This window comes from Myotis yumanensis, unplaced genomic scaffold (assembly GCF_028538775.1).
Source record: "Myotis yumanensis isolate MYYU_CA2020_CCGP unplaced genomic scaffold, mMyoYum1.0.hap1 SCAF_2, whole genome shotgun sequence".
NCBI classification, from domain to species: domain Eukaryota; kingdom Metazoa; phylum Chordata; class Mammalia; order Chiroptera; family Vespertilionidae; genus Myotis; species Myotis yumanensis.
Window position 1 is genome coordinate 174,870,730 of NW_027223753.1, and position 21,458 is coordinate 174,892,187.

General features: G+C 55.1%; 2 protein-coding genes across 6 annotated transcripts; one reads left to right on the forward strand and one right to left on the reverse strand.

Moving 5' to 3' along the window:
• Positions 1 to 976: 976 nt before the first annotated feature.
• CHRD (chordin) lies at positions 977 to 10,739 on the reverse strand. Of its 5 annotated transcripts, none has more exons than XM_070406665.1 (23): positions 10,285 to 10,739; positions 9,957 to 10,060; positions 9,348 to 9,477; positions 9,065 to 9,193; positions 8,873 to 8,972; positions 8,660 to 8,747; positions 7,941 to 8,082; positions 7,688 to 7,828; positions 7,521 to 7,603; positions 7,295 to 7,442; positions 7,029 to 7,135; positions 6,790 to 6,909; positions 6,013 to 6,169; positions 5,448 to 5,668; positions 4,898 to 5,011; positions 4,302 to 4,577; positions 4,140 to 4,233; positions 3,968 to 4,024; positions 3,593 to 3,696; positions 3,041 to 3,143; positions 2,277 to 2,431; positions 2,005 to 2,104; positions 977 to 1,439 (listed from the first exon to the last, which is right to left on the reverse strand). In XM_070406665.1, exons 1-23 carry the CDS (start codon positions 10,430 to 10,432, stop codon positions 1,387 to 1,389), a joined length of 2,874 nt encoding a protein of 957 aa, XP_070262766.1. In that variant the 5' UTR covers positions 10,433 to 10,739; the 3' UTR covers positions 977 to 1,386. The 5 variants fall into 5 exon arrangements, with proteins under 5 accessions (XP_070262766.1, XP_070262765.1, XP_070262769.1 ...); XM_070406664.1 differs by having other exon boundaries at positions 977 to 1,442; XM_070406666.1 differs by lacking the exons at positions 977 to 1,439; positions 3,041 to 3,143 and having other exon boundaries at positions 2,019 to 2,104.
• Positions 10,740 to 12,556: 1,817 nt separating this feature from the next.
• Positions 12,557 to 20,011, forward strand: THPO (thrombopoietin). Its single transcript, XM_070403779.1, is given in 9 exon segments — positions 12,557 to 12,566; positions 12,817 to 12,842; positions 12,845 to 13,056; positions 14,451 to 14,462; positions 14,512 to 14,657; positions 14,901 to 15,028; positions 15,307 to 15,393; positions 16,863 to 17,030; positions 17,265 to 20,011. Coding segments are annotated over 9 exon segments (1,455 nt in total). The 3' UTR covers positions 17,931 to 20,011.
• Positions 20,012 to 21,458: the final 1,447 nt, after the last annotated feature.

A 21,458-nucleotide genomic window follows, 5' to 3' on the forward strand; every position in this document is an offset into this window, starting at 1 on the left:
GATTTCTCCCTGCCTTTTATTTCAAACCAGCTCCAGGAACCCTACCTCAGCTCGAGTGTCTTTGCAATGAATGTATGCCAAGCACTGAGCTGTGTGATTCACAAGCTCTGACTGGATCCTATGAGGGAGATCTCTGTTTTACAGAAAGGAAATAGGGACTCGCGGAGGTTAAATCACTCAGCGAGTTAATAGCAGAACTGGAACTTGATGCTTCAATGGGCTAAGACCATAACTTCTCAAGCACAACACACCACGCCTGTCCCTAAATAAGAAGGCGCTGGTTTCCCCTTCCTACTACCCCACTAGGTCATAAAATTCCAGGCTCATTTCATCCCACATTGTTTATACAAAAGACAAGCCTGCAGGTGCGTGTATTTGACAGCTCTCGATCCTGATGCTCTTATTCCCCACAAGCCTGTGAGGTCTGTGGGAGTGCCCAGGTGCTGGTGGCAGGAAAGGGGAGAAAGGAACAAGGGGCCTTATTCCGTGCATCACTTAGATAAGCTCAGCCAAGAACTGGACTAGGGCTGATTCCAATCCACTCTGATCCAGAATTTCCCCAGAACTGGTCCAGAATGCACTTAGTTTCCAGGAAAGAAGATTAACCCAAAGTGTTTGCCTCATTTTAGATAAAGAAAATAGAGGCTGGTTATACTTTTCTCTCTTTGGAGCAACTTCAAACATGGAGTCAGCAAAAATGCCAGCCACAGGTAGACCAGTGGAAACCAAACTTGCACCTAAGTTCTGCTTCAGAGTGCCTTCGTTCTTGAGGCTCTAGTCCACCTCAAAGATAGGCCCAAGCTTCTCTGTGGAATCAGGCCTGCCAGCCAGCTGCTGTGCCATCTGCTTCGTCTCAGGTCTCTTCCCACTCCCCAAGGGTCCGAGCAAAGCTCCTGGAGCCAGAGTTCATCTCTCCACCCTCCTACTCTCAGCCCCCTGTCCATGGGGTCCCTGGCCATAAAGAAAGACCTTTAGCTCAAAGATTGAAAAAGATGTTTTAATAAATACAAAAATCTTCAATAATGACTCTGCTCAGCTCAGGGGCAGCAGGAGTGAAGTGGTGGGGGGACCCTTGGTGCTGAGTGAGGATAAATTAAAAATCCCAACAAGCCAGTGACATTATGTACAGAAGGAGAGGGGTTGGGCTTCCAAGGCAGAGGCCAGAGGGTGACAGGGCAGGAGTTGGAGTGGACATGGCCTGGGTCTGCCTTGACAGCCCCTCCCCCTTGTGGAGTTGTGGTCCCAGAGGTAGTGGGGGAGGGAGAAGGGGCGGAAAAGAGGAGCCAAAGGCACTGGGTTTCCCGCAGGAGGATGCAGGGTCCTCGGCGCCACTCCTTCTCCCAGCCCAGGCCCCATCCTCTTGGTCATGGGCCTTCCCGCTGCTCCCTAGGAGCCCTGGGCTTCTTTCTTCAGCTCTGGCGCTGTCCTGGTCTCTGGGGCTGCTGAGGACAGAAGGAGCGAACTTTGAGGAGGCACAGAGAGCCCAGCAAAGTATCCCTGTGCTGGTCCCAGAAAGGTCAGTATTTTCTAAGCAAGTCAGCACAGAACAGCTGCGTAACCTTAACCTAGTAGCCTAATTCCTCGAACTTCAGAAATCTCATTTGTAAAGAAAGGACTCTGCCCAGCCAGTGTGGCTCAGTGGTTGAGCATCAACCTATGAACCAGGAGGTCCCGGTTCGATTCCCGGTTGGGGCATGTGCCCAGGTTGTGGGCTTGATCCCCAGTGTGGGGCATGCAGGAGGCAGCCAATCAATGATTCTTGTTGATGTTTCTCTCTCTCTCTCCCTCTCCCTTCCTCTCTTTCTAAAAATCAATAAAAACATATTTTTAAAAAAAATAAGTAAAAGACTACCAATAACAAGCCCACCAGGTCAACTCTGAGGGCAGAATGGAGTGGCAATTGTGAAGCAGAGGGCACTGTCCCTGGCACACAGCGGGTGCTCCTTCCCTCCTCAGCATCCCACGGTCAGCCCAGGGCTGCTGCCCCTGGGTCCCCTCACTTACACCGGTGGGACGTGCAGTGGGAGCAGCAGCGACTCTCCTTCCCTGAGCCGCAGGACAGTGGCAGCGAACAGTCATCTCGCTCACAGTGGGGCACCCCTGCCTGAGGCAGGACAGAGCAGATCCTGAGGGTCCCCAGAGGCACGGGGGCACAACAGCCTTCAGCCTCTTCAGGGAGGGCCGCCCCCAGGAGCCTGCCCTCCCTGGGAAGGTCCCCCTAGTCCAGGTGAGGCCTCCAATGCCCACCTCACACAAACCCCCCAGGCCTCTCTTACCCCACACCTGCAGGTGATACAGCTCATCTCCCCAAAGGGGGGCACTGAGGGGTGCCAGCTCTGGCTCTCCGGAAACCACTGCCCTGCAAACCGGCAGCCCCGGGGCCCATCGGCCTGCATGGGGTCCCCCAGTTGGAGGTGGGTTCCTGACCCCACTGTTGGAAGGGAGAGAGGGAGATGAAGAGGAAGAGGTCAGTAGATCTGAGCGCTCTGAGGGCCACCCAGGTTTTATTTGTCTTTGAATCTCCAGCACCTAGCAGTTTCTGGCCCTTAATAGGTGATAAATCTGGATGGATGGATGGATGGGTGGATGGGTGGATGGATGGATGGATGGATGGATGGATGGATGGATGGATGGGTGGATGGGTGGATGGGTGGGTGGATGGGTCGGTGAATGAATGGGTGGGTGGGTGGGTGGGTGGGTGGATGTGTGGATGGGTGGGTGGATGGATGGATGGATGGATAGGTGGATGGGTGGATTGGGTGGATGGGTGGATGGATGGGTTGGTTGGTTGGCTGGTTGGTTGGATGGATGAATGGATAGATGGGGCAGGAACTAGAACCCATCATAGCCCACTAATACATGCACATCTTTCCACTGTGTTTAGAACCCTGGCTCCAGACTAGGCACAGAGTGGTGCTCAGGAAATGCTGAATTAGCTGAGAAGTCCCTTCCATCCACCCTCACTGTGCATCCCCTCACCCAGGACAAGGCGTGAAGGGCCCTATCTGCCCCAAGAGGCCTCAGTGCCCACCCCCCTCACCTGGACACTGTTTGCAGCAGTCAGTGGGGTTGGCGCGGACAGGCTGGGCACAGGCCAGCCGGGGACACTGCACCTTCTCACAGTGCACCTCTCCCGTGTCCCCCTGTAGGGATCCATTGTGTGAGGGGTGTTAGGAAGGAGGGGGAGCACTCCTGCTTCCTCCCTCTCCTTCCGCATACCTCGAGTAATATATCCATGGCCTTTTACTCAGGCCCTGGGCTGGTGCTTTATATTCCTGAACTAAATCCTCATTGTAGCCCTGCCAGGTAGGTGCTAGCACATCCGCTCACGGGAGAGGAAAGTGCAGCTCAGGGGGGAACAGGAAGTGCCCGGGTGATATGGAGCTAGTCAGCTGGCAGAGCCAGAATTCACACAGGTCACCCTTGCCCTTCTCCTGCAGGAAGCCAGCTCTCAAAGCCCAAAGGACTTTCTCATATTATTTTGATCCTTGAGCCCCCCTCACCAAGGCTGGGCTTTTCCTCTCCTGGAGGCCCCTTCCCATCTCCGCAGCCCCACGGGGGTGTAGCACTGGAGAAGACTGAGCAGCCATACCTTGCAGGTGCAGACGGCACACTTAATTAAGCCAAAAGGGGGAACGACAGGATGCCACCGGGTACCTGCTGCCCGCCAGCTCCGGTCACCATCAAAATAACAGCCTGGTGGCAGACAGTGGCCAGCTGCCATTAGTACTGAGCTCATTGGCTGGATCCAAAAACCAAGGCTTCAGGCTCAGGCCAACCCCACACCCTCTAACCGCAGGGCCCATTCTCAGGCCAGTAACTCTAATGAAGCCTATCAGGTGTCACTGAAACCTGTGTCTCTCAGCCTTCACCCACCCATATATACTCTCACCCCACCGTCCCCCTCCTGGTCCCACCCGACAGTGCCTCTTGGTTCCCCACCCTGGCTCATACACTGCCAGCTCACCCTCTCCGGGGTCCCTGCTCCTCGGCAGCCCTGGCAGGTCCCTGACATCTTGTTTCTCTGTGGAGCCAAAAAATAGTGAAGGCAGAGGGTGACAGCCTCCTTCCCTTCTTAGAGGCCTCATCCCCCATTGGCGGGGCCCCCATGACTGTCTCCACCCCTGCATGGCACTCACCGGGGCACACAGGGCAGCACTGGTCCGGCACCTGCACTGGACTCGGGCAGCTGAGCAGCGGGCACACCACAGGGTCACAAATCACTGTCTGCCTCTGCAGGGAGAGGTGGGAGGTTGACTGGAGCCCTTGCCCCAGAACCCAGGCCCCAGTACGCCTCCTACCTGGCAGGTGCAGAGTGAGCAGAGCGGGTCGTAGTTAGGTGCCCAGCGAGCCCCATGGGGGCGCTGCTGTCCCTCGAAGAAGCAAGTGTTGGGGTCTCGGGCTCTCCAGGGGCTGCCTGGTTTGACTGGCACTGGGGCATCAGGGCCGGGCACAGTGGGCAGCATGGGCAGTGCAGCTGTGCCCACTGCCTCAGGAGCCCCAGGCTTCCGGGCCTCCTCCGCCCCTGCCTCCGCCAGGCGCAGGCCGCCCACCTCGCATTGGTTGGCGATGTGCACCTGGGAGGAGAGGTGAGCTGAGGCAGCGCCCGGGCTCCCCCTTGTGTCTCCACCAGCAGCAGCCAGCCCGCCAAGCAGAAACACCTCATCCCCTGAGTGCCCCTGTGCCCCAAAAGGATGCTCTTCATCCCAGCAATCATTCTCGCTGCCAGGCACAGGGTTCCCTGCTGCCGGCCTTGTTATTTATGTGCCTTGTATGGCTTCATCCTCCCAAGCAGTAAACAAGTGTGATACTTCCACCCCCCAGGCCTGGGGGAGAGCAAGTGGCACAGAGACACTCGGTGCCAGCCCAACTCTGACCCATCCCCACTGCTGCCTACCTGCCCTCGAAGCTCCCCTTGGGGGCTCCCCTTGGTGGAGATCAGCAGGGAGGCAGTGCCCTGTGCCAGGTGCAGCAGCAGCTCAGGCTCCAGGTCCTTCACCACGCCCTGGGCCTGTGAGTAGATAGGATAAGGGATGGGAACAAGGCACTCTAGGGCTGAGTCTACTGTTCCTGATTTACAGATGAGGAAACTGAGACCCAGGGAGATGAAATAAGGTCTCCAGGATAGCAAAGCTCATTAGCAATGGTATGGAGCTCAGGAACCCAGTCTCTCTGACAAGTCCCTGACCACCCATCTACTTCCGGGGGCTTGGACACCCCACCTACTCCCCTGGAGGTCCAGGATATTACATACAATTCAAGGGATCCCACCAGAGAAGGACGCAGGAAAGAGGATGAATAATAAAAGGCTGGGTCAGGTCCACAGCTCGGTCTGTCTGACTCCTGAGCCCATGCCAGCTCTGCCATACCAGGTAGCCTGTTCTCTGCTTACACACACACACACACCTTTAAGCTAAAAAGCAGATATTTTCCAATCACATCCTCACCTCTGGGCCATAGAATCCCTTCAGCAGCCGCCGGGGCCCTGGCATCCCATGTGGACCGAGGAGGTGGGCAGTGACAGTGCCCTGTTCTGAGCCACCAAGCCCAGCCAGCAGCACTTCATAGTGCAGGTGACAGTGGGTATCCAGGGAGAGCCAGGCATGCCCTGCTGCCTGACTCTGCACAGGGGGCAACACCAGGGCTCCTGCCAGGGGCACAGGCAGTGCTGGATCCAGACAGAGGAGAGGGGACAGATGAGAAGGTGGCCTAGAGCAGCCACTCAATCCCGGCATTCCCATGTTGCCCAGCACAGACCCCGTGAGCTGGCAGACACTATCCATAAGCCCAGGGCTGGGGGGGGCAGCAAGTTTTAGACCCCTGCACCATTGCAACAGGGAGGGTCTCCCAGGAGGGCCACCCTTTACATCCCACCTATACATCTCCGGATGCAAACCTAGAGCTCACGCAGAGAAAGACACATCAGGCTCTAGCGCTCTGACACCATCCCTTACATACTTGAGTCACTGATTAGAGGGCAGCAAAGGGCAGGCAAACCTATGGGGCACTCACTGTCATGGCGGGCGCTGTGCCCACTGTAGGGCAGGGCAGCCACATGCCCCCGCAGCTCTCCATCTGGGAAGTCCTTGGTGGCCACGTTCAGGAATAGCTCATTCTGCAGCAGCATATGAGCCCCTCGGGCACCCAGCCCAGGGCAGACGCCCATGGCCTAGGGGACAGTGAAGGGTGAGCCCTACCTGGAGCCTGTCAGACCCCAGGTGAACCCTCCTCAGCTTTCACACAACCCTAAGATTCTGAAGCCTTTCCATGTTTTGTGCCCCCACTACACCCATACACACTTCCCCACACCAGTAACACTGAATAAGAACCTTGCAGGCCCAAGTTCAAGTCCCTTCTCTGCCACTTCTTACGTATGTAATAACCTTGAAGAGTTAACCTCTGATCCTTCACTTCATCATCTCTAAAACGGGTACTGCGAGGGCCAACAATAATATAAGGCAACCAGTCTAGTACGTGGCACCTAGAAAGGCTCAATAAGCGGCAGCCATTGCTCTCACAATTAGTATGTGATCTCCTGCACTGGTCTCCCTGTCTTACTCCTCTCATTTGACATGAGCTTGCTGAGGACAGGGGCCATATCTGATTTTCTTTGTACTCTTTGGCCTGAGTCTCACTAAAAATGTGTCCAGTGAATCAATGTATCAATGAGAGAGCCTGTGAATGAGTGAATGATGATGCTGAACCTATCTGCTCACCCAACTTAGCTTCCCACAACCCCCACATTGTGGTACATGGGCCCTGTGGCCCAGCTCTGCCTGTATCACTCACTGTGTGTCCTCCCGACTGGAGTCCAGCCATGTGGCACAGGACAGTGCGCTGGTCCCTCCTCTGAGGCTTGGTCTCCAGCGTCACGGCCACCACCTCGCTGCCTGTACCTACCACTTGCACCTGGTGGGCAGAGTTGGGTAGAGCAAACTGGAGTGGCAGAGAAGGCCTGGGGCCTGAACTGCAGGCCAAATCTCTGCCTCAATCTACTGCCCTTCCACCTCCTGCAGCCCCTGACTTACCTGGTAGATTAGGGAGCCGTTTCCTAGCAGTGTAAGGCTGGCTGAGCCAGCTGCACCTGTCTGAACTGGGATCAGGGCATCGGCCCCACAAAGGACACTTTGCAGGACTGCAGAGGGGCAAGACAAGTGGAGGCAGGCTGGCCCCATGGCCATTCATACCCCCAGCCCCCAGGATCCCTCCCATATCCACCCTGGCCCTGCCCCTGGCACTTGTCTATGCCTCTCAGTGGCATGTGCCCAGGGAGCCAGGCTCCACCCTGCCTCACCATCGCAGCTCTGCCTGGCAGCAATGTGTCCACTGATACGCAGCCCTGGGCTACCTGCCCTCTCCAGGGCTATCTGCAGCTTCCCCAGCACCAGCCAGTCCATCTCCTGGGCTGTCAGGTTAGGCAGCACCTCAGCGAAGCCTGGGTCCTAGGGACAGAGCAGGATAATCGGTGGGAGCAGCAAGAGGCCAGAGCAGGTGGCAACAAAAGCCAAACCTTCGCTCACCTGGGCTGAGGCATTGGCCTGGAGCTCTTGCAATAGCTGCCCCTGGTGTAGAATCTGGAGCCGCAAGGGAACCTGGGCTGGTCCTGAAACGATGGTACATGTGGACACCGCTGAGAGCCAGGTGCTCTCCCTGCCCTTCACACATGCCCTCCCCATATCCCACTTACCCCCACTCCTGGATTCCAGCAGCCCACGGAAGAGCAGCAAAAAATGCAAGGAGTCCTCTGTGTCACTGAGAGTGAGTAGGGTGATGCCACCTATGCCCTGTTGTGGGGTGCCTTCCACGGTCAGGATGGCACTGAAGGTCTCTGGGAGGGGGAGGACCAGGAGAGCCCATCAGAAAGTCCCCTCCACAGCCCACTCCATTCCTCGGTATAGAGAAGATAGAGCTTCATGCCCGGGGGCTGTTGCTCCCCTCACCTGCAGCCAGAGCCCGGTGCCGGATGAGGGGCCCCCAGACCTCCCCTGAAGGATGAGTGGGTGTCACAAGTGCCACATGTAGCTGTTCTGCCCTGAGGAGCCGCAGAGACAACCGAGGCACTGCTCGCCACACCCCACACACCTGGAGCAGAGAGACAAGAAGACCCTACTCAAACAGTATGCAGGATAGGCCAGCGAAGAGGCCTATCTGATGAAGAAGGAATATGGGAAGGAGCCCCCATGCTCTCCTAGGAAGCTTAAGAATCCACCCCTAGCCTGTTTGGCTCAGTGGACAGAGTGTCGGCCTGCAGACTGATGGGTCCCAGGTTCGATTCTGGCCAAGGGCACATGCCCAGGTCGCCGGCTCTATCCCCAGTAGGGGGTGTGCAGGAGGCAGCCAATCAATGATTCTCTCTCATCATTGATGTTTCTATGTCTCTCTCCCTCTCCTTTTCTCTCTGAAATCAATAAAAAAAAAATTTTTTTTTAAGAAGAAGGAATCCAGGGGTCCAAATCCTGCCTCCACCACTTACAGCTGTGTGACCTTGCGCAAATCACATTCTGCTACTGAGCCTCAATTTCCTCATCTGTAAAATGGGCATATAATGTCAGTGCCTTCCTCCCACTGGACTGTTGTGAGGACCAAAGGAGGTCATGCAGAGCACACTCTCAGCACAGTGTCCAAACTAGATAAGCACTCATAAATGGCATCATCTCACCAAGCCATCTTGGGTCGGAGCTGCAGGGTGTTCGAACAGGACGCTGCCAGTGGAGTCTGAGAAGCGGATTCGGGTGGGACGGTCCAGCCTGGGAATGAGGGTGCGGGGGGAGCACGGACTCTGAGCCTGGGCCAGAAGCAGCCCCTCCAGCCTGTCCCAACTCTCCCGCTCCAGCGCCCAGCCCGCTCTTCCTCCCTCCTGGCCCGTTCTCACTGCCGGTAGGAGATGGAGAAACGCAGACTAGAGCGCAGCAGTATCACTCGGGCCCTTGCCACGGCCTGCGACCTCGGCCCCGTCAGCAGCGCCACGAAGTCTGGGAGAGAAGGAAGATGTCCCTAATATCTTCACCCGCTGTGACGGCCGCGCCAAAACCGCGACCCCGGTCCTGGCTGGGTCCCTGCCTACCCGTGTGGCCATCCCCACGCGCCCGGTCCTCGGCGCCCGGCTCCCCGCGGTCGCTGTAGCTGCGGTGCTCTGGGTCCCGCGGATACTCGAAGGCCAGGCCGGTGGGCTGCTTCTCCGGACCGCTGCGCTCTGCGCCAGGGGTGGGGGCGCGGGCTTCAGCGGGGCACTGGAAGGGCCAACTGGCCGCTCCGTCCGCTATAATGGCTCCATCCGCCCCGGAGGAGGGGCTCGGGACCAAGTACGCAGCCCTGCCGCCCTCCCCTCACCACCAAACGGGCCTCACCCGGCGGGCAGGTCTGGCAGCAGTGGCCCGGCAGCTGGCGCGGCTGCCCGCAGGACAGGGTTGGGCACTCGGGTTTAATGTTCTTGCAGCTGACCTTGCCCGGGCCCCTCGCGCGACGACCCCACGGAGGCTGCTCACGGAAAAGACAGAACAACTGAGTGTAAGCACCGATCCCTAAGACCCAGGAAGGTGGTGGGGGGGGGGGGGGTGGTCAGAGAGCAAGGCAATGGGTCCCGCCGAGGCAGACGCTGCTCCTCGCAGCTGCGGGGCCCTAGACAAGTTCCTTACACTCTCTGGGCCTCAGGATCCCCGTCTGAAAGTGGGGCTCATGGCAGCATCTATCCAGGAGGGTTGTGCTAGGAGTCAGTGAGTGAGGGACTGATGAGATGGAGCTGGCAAACAGCCCGGCACATAGTGGGCGATCAATAACGGCCAACACCTGAGCCTGGAAGGGGCGCTTCCTGCCCCGGTCCTCCGCCAGGAAACTGTCCCGAATATCTGCAGGCTCGCTCCTTTCTCCTCGCCACCTCCGCGTCCACTCCGACGCCCCGGGACCCCCGTGCTCCCCCGCCCGCGAGGGGCCCGGCCAGGGCGGTTCGGTGCACCCACCGTCTCGCAGGCGCACAGCACGCAGCGCATCACCCCGAAGGGCTCCCCCAGGTCCGGGTGCCACGTCTCGTCCAAGGCATAGACCTTCCCGCCGAAGGAGCAGCCTGCGGGGACGGCGTTGGCTGGCAGCCGCTGTCCCGCTCCCGCCGGTGCCCGCCCCGGGCGCTGCCAGCGGGCCCTGGGTCCCCGGCACCGCTCGCCCCGGCCCCCGCCCACCCCTCCCAGCCCCCCGCCGCGCCGAGCCACCTGCGCCCGCGCCCCCTCGGGGAGGGCACGGACTCGCCCCGAGCGGACTTCCCTCCCGCACCTCCCCGGGGCGCCCACCTACCTGCCGCTCCCCGAATGGGCAGCGGCTCCTTCTCGGGCCGGATGGGCAGCGCGGGCGGCTCGGGGCCGGCGCCGCGGGTCGGCCGGGGACCGAGCAGCAGCAGCCCGAGGAGCAGCAGCGGGGCCGGCGGGGCCGGGAGGCTCGGCATGACGCGAACCGGACAGCTGGGGAGGCGGGAGGAGGAGGGGGCAGGAGAGGGAGGAGGGAGGCGAGAGGAGGGCCGGGCCGGGGGCGGTGCGGCGGAGGGGCCGGGGCCAGGGCCCCGGCAGTGCGAGGGGCTCGTCGGGCGGCCGCGGAGTCGGCGCCGGGCCAGGCGAGGGAGAGGCCAGGAGCGCGAGCGGTCGGCTCTGACCCGGCGGTCCGCCGCTCTAGTGCCCTGGGCGCCGCGCTGGCCCGTTTTATGCCCCGTGCTCCGCACCCCGGCCGGGGGCCTCCTCCTCTGCAAACGGGGCGGCGGCGGCGGTGGCTCGGCGAGGGGCCGGGCTGAGCCCGGGGGGTCCGGCCCAGCCGCCGCGGCCCGGATCGCGAGTGGGGGAGGGGAGGGAGGGGCTGGGACCGGGCAGGGGAGGAGGGAGGGGCTGGAGGGCCAGGGGGAGCGGAGGGGGAGGGGAGGGGAGGGAACAGGGGGCGCGAAGAGGGGAGGAGAGGCAGGTCTGGAGCGCCCCCGCAGCCCCCCTCCACTGCCGGTGGCCCCAGGGTGGCTGGACCCAGCAGGAGGTGCGTGTCCCGCCCTGGATGAGAACCCCAGGCCAGGGAGGGGCAACGGCTAGGCCTGAGGCCTGGGCCGGCCACTGCGCTGGGATTCGGTTTCTGCGGAAGGATGAAGACTTGTCTTCAAGGGTGACAGCGTGCAGGAGAGGCCTGTCAACTGCTCTCCCCCTGGCTCTGGGCTCACGCACCTCTCAAACCCCACCCACCCACTCTCACTGCCTAGCCCGTGTCCCCACCTCTTGCCTGAGGTCTCTCCTCATTCTACTGTTCACCAGGACAGGAGCTTAGCCAGAAAGAGACTATGTCCTTTCCGCCTGGTGACAGTTTCCCTCCCTGCTATGTAACCTGTCCTCAAGCTCATCCACCCGTCTTCGTCCCCACCTGACATGCTTTCTCACCCTCTTCCTTCACCCAGGGGACCCTCAGCCTCTCCACTCACCTCAAACTCCTCTGTCTTGGTTGGTTTCCTGGTCATGACTGCCTCCCTGTCCCCTCCCACCCACCCACCCACACCATCCCAGCCATCCCAGCACCCTCCTTCCTAATCTTGGGAGGCATCTCATCTGGTTGAAATGGAGAATTCCGGGATCTAGGCCATGCTCCTTAGCACATCCTGCCTGGGGAGGAGGAGCAGGGGAGAGCCTGAAGAAGAACTGGGGGGTGGGAGGGAGAATGGGAACAAGGTCAGGCCAGGAGGCCCTGAGGACAGAGGCTGTGGGGAGCTTGGGATTGAGAGGAAAGCAAAGGAACCAGAGGCAGGGCCAAAGGAAGAGGGGGGCTAGGCCAGCAGGAGGTATGGATAGCAGCTGTCTTTCTAAGACTGGGACACATGGGCCTGGTTATTCCTCTTGTCACATGTGGAATGGTAGGCGATGGAAGAGGGAGAAAGACCCGGCAAGCAAAGGCATACACTGGCAGAGAGAAGTGAGCTTAGCTGTCTGAGCCAGTGGGCCCCAGCAGAGGAGCGCCTGAGCCCAGCACACACCCCCTCCCTGTGCAGTCCTTTCAAACTGCCCAGACCCTTTCCCCACAACACTGACCTCTGACAGCGTCATTCTCTAATACAGGCAATACCCATGTTCCCACTCAGAAAGCGGGTATAAGACACTACCCGCTAGGGCAGCAGTTCTCAACCTGTGGGCCACGACCCCTTTGGGGGTCGAATGACCCTTTCACAGGGGTCGCCTAAGACCATCAGAAAACACATATATAATTACATATTGTTTTTGTGATTAATCACTATGCTTTAATTATGTTCAATTTGTAACAATGAAATTGGGGGTCACCACAACATGAGGAACTGTATTAAAGGACTGCGGCATTAGGAAGGTTGAGAACCACTGCCCTAGGCCCTAGTGGTTGGCAAACTCATTAGTCAACAGAGCCAAATATCAACAGTACAACGACTGAAATTTCTTTTGAGAGCCAAATTTTTTAAACTTAAACTATATAGGTAGGTACATGGTTATTAACTTAATTAGGGTACTCCTAAGGCTTAGGAAGAGCCACATTCAAGGGGCCAAAGAGCCGCATGTGGCTCGTGAGCCGCAGTTTGCCCACCATGGCCCGAGGTGCTATAGGAGAGAGAAGCAGGGAAGCAGGAGCCTTATTGGACTTCAGCAGCAGGTGTGGTATCTAGGGAATAGAAATTTGGCCAGCCAGGAACTGAAAACAAAAATGTCCTGCTGGATTCCTCCTGAAAAAAAAAACCTGTTCCCCTCCCATCTCCTCTCCAGCCAGGTCCCAGGTTGCCCATTTCCTAGGAGAAGACAGAGCCTCCCGGTGGTGTGTGTGGGTGGAGGAGCCGGGCTGTGATAACAGACCATGGTCCAGGCAGGGGCTCCAGGTCCAGTGAGGGTGGGAGGAGAAGGCGTCACTTCCGGGGGCCCTCCGCAGTGCCTGGTGGCTCCCTGCTCTCTGATTGGGCAGAAGTGGCCCAGGCAGGCGTGTGACCCCACTGCTGGGAAGGGGCTATGACCCAACGCCACAAGCTTTCCTACCCATCTGCTCCCCAGAGTGCCTTCTGCTCTGCACCTGGGTCCTGGAGCCCTTCTCCACCCGGTGAGTGGCAAGCAGGGCTTGCAGTTAAGTGAGGGTAGGAAGGACAGGAAAGAGGAGTTGGGCTCTCAGCTGGGGGAGGGGCGGGCAAACTGGAACCTACAGGCACTGACCTTTGTCAGGAAGCGTGTGGCCTTCCCAGAATGGGAGGAGTAGGGCAGAGCAGGGGTAGGGGGTGGGGTGCTGGGTTCTGAGGGACTGGTCACAGACTTGGTGAAATACAGCACAGTCCTGTCGGGCACTAAGGAAAGGAAACATGGGCTTTTGGGGGGGCAGGGGGAAAATGAGAAAGGAAGTATATTATTAGGACTTGGGGAACTCGGCGCCAAGGTAGACACAGCTCCAATCTTCATTCTTACCCAGTCATTCCTAGTTAGCTTAAGGTTCTGGTTCCAGGGGCTGGGAAGCTGGGTCAGGCAAGCCAGGGCACAAGGAGAGGGTGATGGGAGGAGGGCTCCTGCATGTTGACAGACCTATAGGAAATCCCAATATTGAAACAGGTGCAGGCCTCTTTGCACAACTTGTGAAAGAGGGAGGAAGCCATGTGGGGGGTCCTGTGAAGGAACCGGAAGGGGTCTGAAGAGGGGGCAGGGAGGAAGGTATGGGCTATGAGATATGGTGGGTGGCCGTGGGGAGGTATGCCATGTGAGGTGGGCATCATCTCACTCAGTAGGTATCCATTCCTGGACAACTCGCCTCAGGAAGAAAGTCTCGGTAATGGTAGCCCATCTCCTTGCCTTGGAAAACCCAGTATTTCAGAACTTGGAGAGCAAAGAAAAACTTTAAGAGGCTTTATGTGTGGGGGTAAATAGGGAAAAAAATTAGAGGTTAATTTCTCCCATGCCACCTTCTCTTAATCTTTTAATCAATGACTTATATTAGTCCAATTTTTTTGGTTTCTGTTGGTATTGCTTATTTGTTTGTTTTTGCCTAATTCCATCCCCAACCCCACTCCACAAGCTACCCCTCAATACATTGTACATATTTGCTAGTTCCCCATCCTGGCCTTATTCCGGTTCTTCCCCCGCCCCCCCCCCCCCCTTCTTCAGGTTATGCCACAGTGCTTCCCTTCTCTATCCCCATGCCAGACTTTCTCCAACCAAACAATCAAGGTAGCTCAGAATTTGAGGCCAATTAAGATGTGTGTTTGTGTACATATCCTGTCCTGCTGCTCTCGGCAGGAGGCAGGGGCACCAAACTCGGGTCAGATTCACTGAGAAACCCTGACAAAGAGGAGACACCATATGTTACATTCACAAGAAAACGTGGGAGCACTCAGAGCTTTAGCAGTTCTAGACTGGTTGGCAGCGCCAGCCCTCCCAGCCTCTGTTCCCCCAGCCAGACAGAGTCTCCTCCTTAAAACTTGAATAAGTGTTCATTATCCCCGTCACTTGCAGGATAGATTCCAGACCCTCTTTCTCAGCCCACCTGTGCCGTGCCCCACCCCACTCTGCGTGCCCCACCCCACTCTGCGTGCCCCACCCCACTCTGCCCAGAAGTGCAAGAGCCCAAGCCGCCTCCATGGCCCCAGGAAGGATTCAGGGGAGAGGCCCCACACAGGGAGCCACTCCACCCAGACAGCCTGGCCAGAATGGAGCTGACTGGTAAGAACACACTGAGGGGCTGAGAGCCAAATCATAACATGGTAGAAGGGGAAAGAAAGGAGATGCGCTACAGTGTGTGTCGGGGGCGGGGGGCTGGAAGAACCCACTTTCCGAGGAATGAGGCCTCTGAGTGGCAGAGTGCCTGGATTTCAGGTCTGGGTCCTAAATGGGAATTGCAGACCACCACCCAACAATGATTTCTTCCTTACCCACCCCTTTCACCCTCACCTCTCCTAATCTAAGAACTGCTCCTCGTGGTCATGCTTCTCCTAACCGCACGGCTGACTCGGTCTAGCCCGGCTCCTCCTGCCTGTGACCCCCGACTGCTAAATAAACTGCTACGTGACTCTCATGTCCTTCACGGCAGACTGGTGAGAACCCCCCAGCACTGTCCCCTCTGTCTGTTTAACTGGTAAGATACCCTCACTCCCATCAAATCCTCTCGCTCCCTGATCCAATCACTATTCTTCCAATATTGTCTTTGGTAAGACCATGACCTCCTGATCAGCACTCCTTGACAAGGATTATGATTTGCAATCAAGCTCTCCTCTAAAACTAATCTGGACCTATTACTCATGGAAGCATCTTAGTCACTAGGTGACCATGTCCCCTTCTTTCTCTCCCCCTCTCCCACCAATTTTTTCAACAGAGCCAGTGCCCAGACATTAACCCTTTGTCCACACCTGTCCTGCTGCCTGCTGTGGACTTTAGCTTGGGAGAATGGAAAACACAGACGGTAAGAAAGCCAGCCCTTCCCTGGGCTTCTCTAAGCCCAGTCTTCATCAGTTTCCTGTTGCTTCCTGTGGATTCTTTAAAATTCCTGAGCTCTCTGAAAATATCTCATCTTCAGCTTGGCCACTCTAACCCAATCTACATTCTACTGTGATAATATCCTCTGGACAAGATGACGACTTGCAGTTCCAGTGTGTTAAATAGATTCAAAGCTGAACACCATGAAAAGCTGGACAGAGGTCTCCCATGGGCCATGCCTTTGACTTATTCCAATTCAAGCTTCTTAAGTTGGCATGAATAAGTAAGACTGACCTGTCAGCCACAGATGACACAAAGCTGGGAACCACCACAAAAATAACAAAAGACAGAATCAAGATTCAAATCACTGAAAGGCGAGGTTCAAAACATGGTGGAATTTAACAGAGATATATTAAAAATTCTACATGTGTAAAGTACTTGAGTAAAGTCCTACTCCAGCTTGCAGGCCACAATGCCCTGCTTCCCTCATAGAAACTTCTGGCCCTAGAATTTACTACGAAAAAGATCGAGGAGGGTCGAGTTGGCCCCAAACTTCACATGTAACAACATTATTGAGGCAGCTATTTAAAAACCTAGTGGTTCTGGGTAGCTTTCAATGTTTAGCACCAATAATGTGGAAATATCCCCATAAAATTCCGAGTGGACTGCACTTAAAAATACTGGACTGAGTACTAGACACACGCTAATTTATTCAGAGGATCTATTAAACTAGCATGTACCCAGGAGGAAGCAACCTGAGCAGGAAGAGGTTAGAAAACATGTTATATGAGGAATGGTTTAAAAAAAAAATACAAAGCCTGTCTGATTAGCTTGGACGAAGTGGCAGTCTCGTGGTATAGCATGGGGAGCTTTAGTCGGAGGCTCAGGAAACCACTGGGAAGGAGCACTCCATGGTAGGTCAACTCTTCTATCCTCAAGACCCCTGGAATCGCATTCCCCCCTCAGATCTCCTAGGGGGCTGGGCTGAGGAAGGGCAGCTCCTAGGGAGCCCTTAGTTCCAGCTCTGCCACGTGCCCCCAAGCCCTTCCCTTCAACTTTATGCTCTTTATGATGGTTTCATCTCTACACTCAGTTAAAAAAGAATCACATGATCCTAAGGTTCTGTAGCAGAACGAGATTTGCAGCACTAGAACCAAGAGGTAAATGCCATAAAAGGGCAGATTTCAGTATAATGTAAGAAAGAGAGAAAAAGAGCTTTCTGACTGAAAGTAAGTGTAAGACCAGGCAGGGTTACCGGACACTGGAGTTATTCAAGCAGAGGCTGATGACCAATTGTCAGGAGACTGTGAAGGAATTCCTGTGCTGGGTGGGACCTTGGTCCTGTCCAATTCTCAGCTCCTATGATTCATGCTGCTGGCTACTCCTCCAAGCTCCCCACCCGCTATTAGCATGCCCTTTGAAGCAGTGCACTTCTCTTGTCCATCTCTTTCCCAGGAGCAGACCAAGGCACAGGACGTCCTGGGGGCGACGACCCTCCTGCTGGAGGGAGTGATGGCAGCACGGGGACAGCTGGGACCCACTTGCCTCTCATTCTTACTGGGGCAGCTTTCTGGACAAGTTCGCCTCCTCCTTGGGGCCCTGCAGGGCCTCCTTGGAACCCAGGTAAGTCCCCAGTCAAGGGAACTATAGAAATGTCCCTCTTTTCTGACTCAGTCTCCTCAGAAGGCCTGAGGGAAGAGGAATTCTAGGAATCTTGAGGTAGAAGAGATGACCTCCCAAGGAATGCTCCCTCCCAGCCATAAAGCCTGGGTGCTGGTACCCTATCTACCCACATAGACAAGGGAGGCATGAGATCTGGCCCAGGTCTCTGGCCTCAGGCCCATCCTCTGCCCTCAGCTTCCTCCACAGGGCAGGACCACAGCTCACAAAGATCCCCATGCCATCTTCCTGAGCTTCCAGCAGCTGCTCCGAGGAAAGGTGCGCTTCCTGCTGCATGTGGTAGGGCCCACCCTCTGTGCCAAGCGGGCCCTACCCACCACAGCGCTCCCACACAGTACCTCTTTACTCCTCACACCGAACAAGCTTCCAAACAGGACTTCTGGATTGTTGGAGACAAACTCCAGTGTCCCGGCCAAGACTACTGGCTCTGGACTTCTGAAGAGGCTGCAGGGATTCAGAGCCAAGAGGCCTGGTCTGCTGAACCAAACCTCCGGGTTCCTAGACCAAATCCCCGGACAACTGAACAGGACACACGGACCTTTGAATGGAACTCATGGACTCTTTCCTGGACCCTCACCCAGAGCCCTCGGAGCCCTGAATATTCCTCCAGGAACTTCGGACATGGGTTCCCTGCCACCCAGCCTCCAGCCTGGATATTCTTCTTCCCTAACCCTTCCTCCCATTGGACAACATACACTCTTCTCCCCTTTACCCACCGTGCCCACCCCCACGGTCCAGCTCCAACTCCCGCTTCCTGACCCCTCTGCTGCCATGCCCAACCCTACCAGTCCTCTTCTACCTGCGGCCCACCCTCACTTCCAGAACCTGTCTCAGGAAGAGTAAGGTACTCAGGCACTGCCAACGCCAGCAGTGTCTCCCGTGTGTAATCCTCTTACCCAGAGGAGAGGCCTGGGAGACAACTGCAACTCCACCAGATTCCCTGCTGTCACCTGGAACCCAAAGCCCTGGTGAAGGCAGATACATAGGACAGAAAGGGGGTTGTTTTTCACTGTTTAGAACACCAGAAGCTTTTTTTTTTTTAATATGTTTTTATTGATTTCAGAGAAAGAAAGGGGGAGGGAGAGAAACATTGATGTGAGATACATCCATTGCTGCCTCCTGCATGCCCCCTCCTGGGAATGGAGCCCACAACCCAACCTGGGCATATGCCCTGACCGGAATCCAACCAGCGACCTCCTGGTGCATGGGACAACGCTCAACCAACTGAGCCACACCGGCTGGGCAGAAAAGCTATTTTTTTAACCTATTGATAATATTCACCAGAGCAGCTAGTTATCGTTGGTCTATTTTCTGTACAAATTTACAACTTACGAATTCTCTATATGCTTTTTTGTATAATAATTCCTCAAAGGCCTGGACTGGCCTGCCCTCTGAACAAAGGTAGAGACTAATCTTATATCAGAAAAACAGAAACTCGAGCTTTGGTCTTCTGCTCAGAACTAAGGTTAATCTCTTTACCATAACCCTTTACCTCAGTCTCAATAGCATTCTGATCTCCTTTTCTTAGGAGACCCTTACCCCTGAGAAATGAATGAGACGTTGTCTCCCAGAAAGACTGTCTGAGCCTGTATCAATAAAGAATAAATTAAGTACCCAAAAGCTAACTGAAAAGAAAAAGATGTTCTTCTCAGAGGGCAATAGTTCTGCCCCTCCCTAACAAAATAAAAAAAAGAAAGAAAGAAAGAAAAGCTAACAGGAAGCCTAGGAGTGCCTCACACCTCAGGTAAGGACGTGTAGACAGTTCAGGCAAGACAAGACCTGGAATGACAGCTGAGCAAACAGCCAGAGCTTCAGCAGCTCAGCAGGAAGCTTCGCAGAGCTTGGGGTCCTGCCTCCCTCCTGTGGAGGTCGGGGGAAGTGCAGGAAGTGGCATGAGTCAGTCTCCTAGGGCTCACACAGCGGGAAACACAAGTACAACTCAAGTACAAGTTGAAGGTTGATTTCCCAATACCCAGAGGTAAATAGCATCTAAAAAGCAGCCTTGTGTGACCACCATACACCCTGTTAGGGGATCTCTAGAGAAAAAAGCCAGGCTTATGGGGCTTTGTCCATAAATGCCATCTTGGTGCTAAGGGAGAGGAGGTTTATATTGCCCGAAACAAAAACTGCACTGAAAAGGTCAACACTACTTCCAGAGGCTCCTGTAGGGGAAACTAATGGAAGTTTCTCCTCTTCCCTCCCCACCAGAAGGTCCCTACTGAATATCTAACCCATTCCCAAATCATTGTCTCCTCTTCCCTTCACACAAAACAAAATAAATAACTGTATGACAAGGGAGTTCCTATCTCTATTCAACTGTCTGCCAGTTCTCTTTCTTCTGGCACCCAGAGCAGCTGGGACAGGAGAGGCACGTCTACAGTGTAGGCAGAGGAGCCAGGAACCAGCGTTCCAAACACAGCCACCAATACCTGGGAGGCATGCTAACGCAGAATGAAAGTCAGTGTGCCAGGAACCACAGGGCCTTTTTTAAGGCTCCGGTGACTCTGTTTTATAGATGAGGGAGAAGCCAGGCAAGTTCCCAAAGGTTTCACAGCCTGTGAGAAGGAAAAGAAACACTCTAGGCCGACTTAGTCTAGAGCTCATACTCTCCCCAGTGCGGTGCACTGTCCAATGTTATTCAGTGGTTCTATTTATTAGGAAAAATTTCCAAGTCCTTAGGGAGTAAATACATCAACAGATAAAAGAGTTCTGAATAGAAAGCCAAAGCTCTTGGTACGAGTGACCAATTTAGACATCTCCAGGTGTCCCTCTCCCCCATTATGGACAGAACAGTTGCCATGGAGAAGGAATCAACAAATGCACCAAGCTCAAAAGTGTTGTCCAAATCTCGAATGGTGTCAGTTTCTACGTGGGAAAGAATCAGTTCATCTACACTACAAATCCCTGGATGCAGTCAAGGGAATGGTAAGTGGAAATTTTAATTTACTGCAGTACTAGAGTAGAGTAAATCTAATAATCAAATGAAACCCTTTATGGTACATGAAAGAGGCAGCACCTAGAACCAGATATGTCAACAGGACCAGAGACAAAGAATTAGGAGTTCTCAGCACAGTCAGATGAGACAAAGATGGGAAAATTGCAAAAAGTATGTAGCCAGAAAGTTCCAGGCATCCAGTATTGGCATCTGACTTGCTCTGGGGCAAATGTAAATAACTCATAGGCTTCTCCAGCATGAACTAATTTGTCTCCACTGAATATCTAACCCATTCTCAAATCTGTCTCCTCTTCTCTTCACATAAAACAAAACAAAAAACTGTTATAACCAGAACATCCCTATCTCTATTCAACTGTATGCCAGTTCTCTTTCTTCTGCCACCCAGAGCAGCTAGGACAATCTGCTGTGCCACCCCAGAAACTACTATTGGCCATTAGGTTCTCCCACTCCAACCTTCTCTACCTGCCCCCACCCCAAAACTGGACTCTATGAAAAGGCTGTAGGATCCCATAAAAATCCATCCCAACCCCCACTGATCTCCAATTTCCCTCTCCACCCTCCACACCCCATACTAAACCAAAAGAAACACCCGCCCCTGCAGGGACCACTCCTTTTCAACCCATTTCCCTAAATACTCTAACACCTCATGTAAAGACCTGAAAATGATGGGGAAGGAGATACCCTAGGCATCCCACCAGGGGACCAGCTCCCCTGGCAAAACGAGAGATCAATAGAGGCAACTGCTTAATACACACTCACAGATCTTTCTGGATAGTTACCTGAGTTTCCCAGGGTAATCAGAGTCCCGTATGCTTTCTCAGGGACCTTGCATGCCAGGCTGAAGAGCCAGCTCCCCTGCTGGAGGCCTTGTATGCATCACCATTTCCTTCACTGTGTGCTTCCTCCACATTTAAGGTAGTGACTGCAGTCAGGCTGCTGCACTGTCTCGGGCACTGGCACTGGACTGCCAACCTCATTGGTATTGGTGCCTTGTCCGCTTCCCTGGTCTGTGCAGCAGCTCCCTGTTCAGTGTCACCGGTAAGAAACTTACCCTCCCTCCAGGTCACCACTGGAATACAGAGCAGACAGCTAGCTCCTCCACCTGTTCCCATAACCACCAAATCCACTCTTCCTATTTTCTTCAGAGTTGTGTCCCATGCTTGTGTATAAAAGCCTCTACCCAAAGCTTCCTTAAAAATGATGAACATTTCCAGGCTACCCAAGTGACTCATTCAAGTCAACGTGATTTGACTTCTTAAGCAACTGAAAGAGTTGGAAGGACACAAGCAGGGCTCCTTGCCAATTCAGAATTCTATGCATACCGGAGAAAGCATACCGGACTCTGATTACCCCTGGGAAACTCAGGTAACTATCCAGAAAGGTTTGTGTGTATTAAGCAGTTGTCTCTATTGATC

Excerpts from the sequence above, each read along its gene's own strand:
- CHRD (XM_070406664.1), bottom strand. The coding sequence starts at position 10,432 with ATGCCGAGCCTCCCGGCCCCGCCGGCCCCGCTGCTGCTCCTCGGGCTG. Across the intron at positions 8,973-9,064 it reads GCGTGGGGATGGCCACACGG|ACTTCGTGGCGCTGCTGACG; the intron begins GTAGGCAGGGAC and ends CTTCTCTCCCAG. Across the intron at positions 7,604-7,687 it reads GCTGGAATCCAGGAGTGGGG|GACCAGCCCAGGTTCCCTTG; the intron begins GTAAGTGGGATA and ends CCATCGTTTCAG.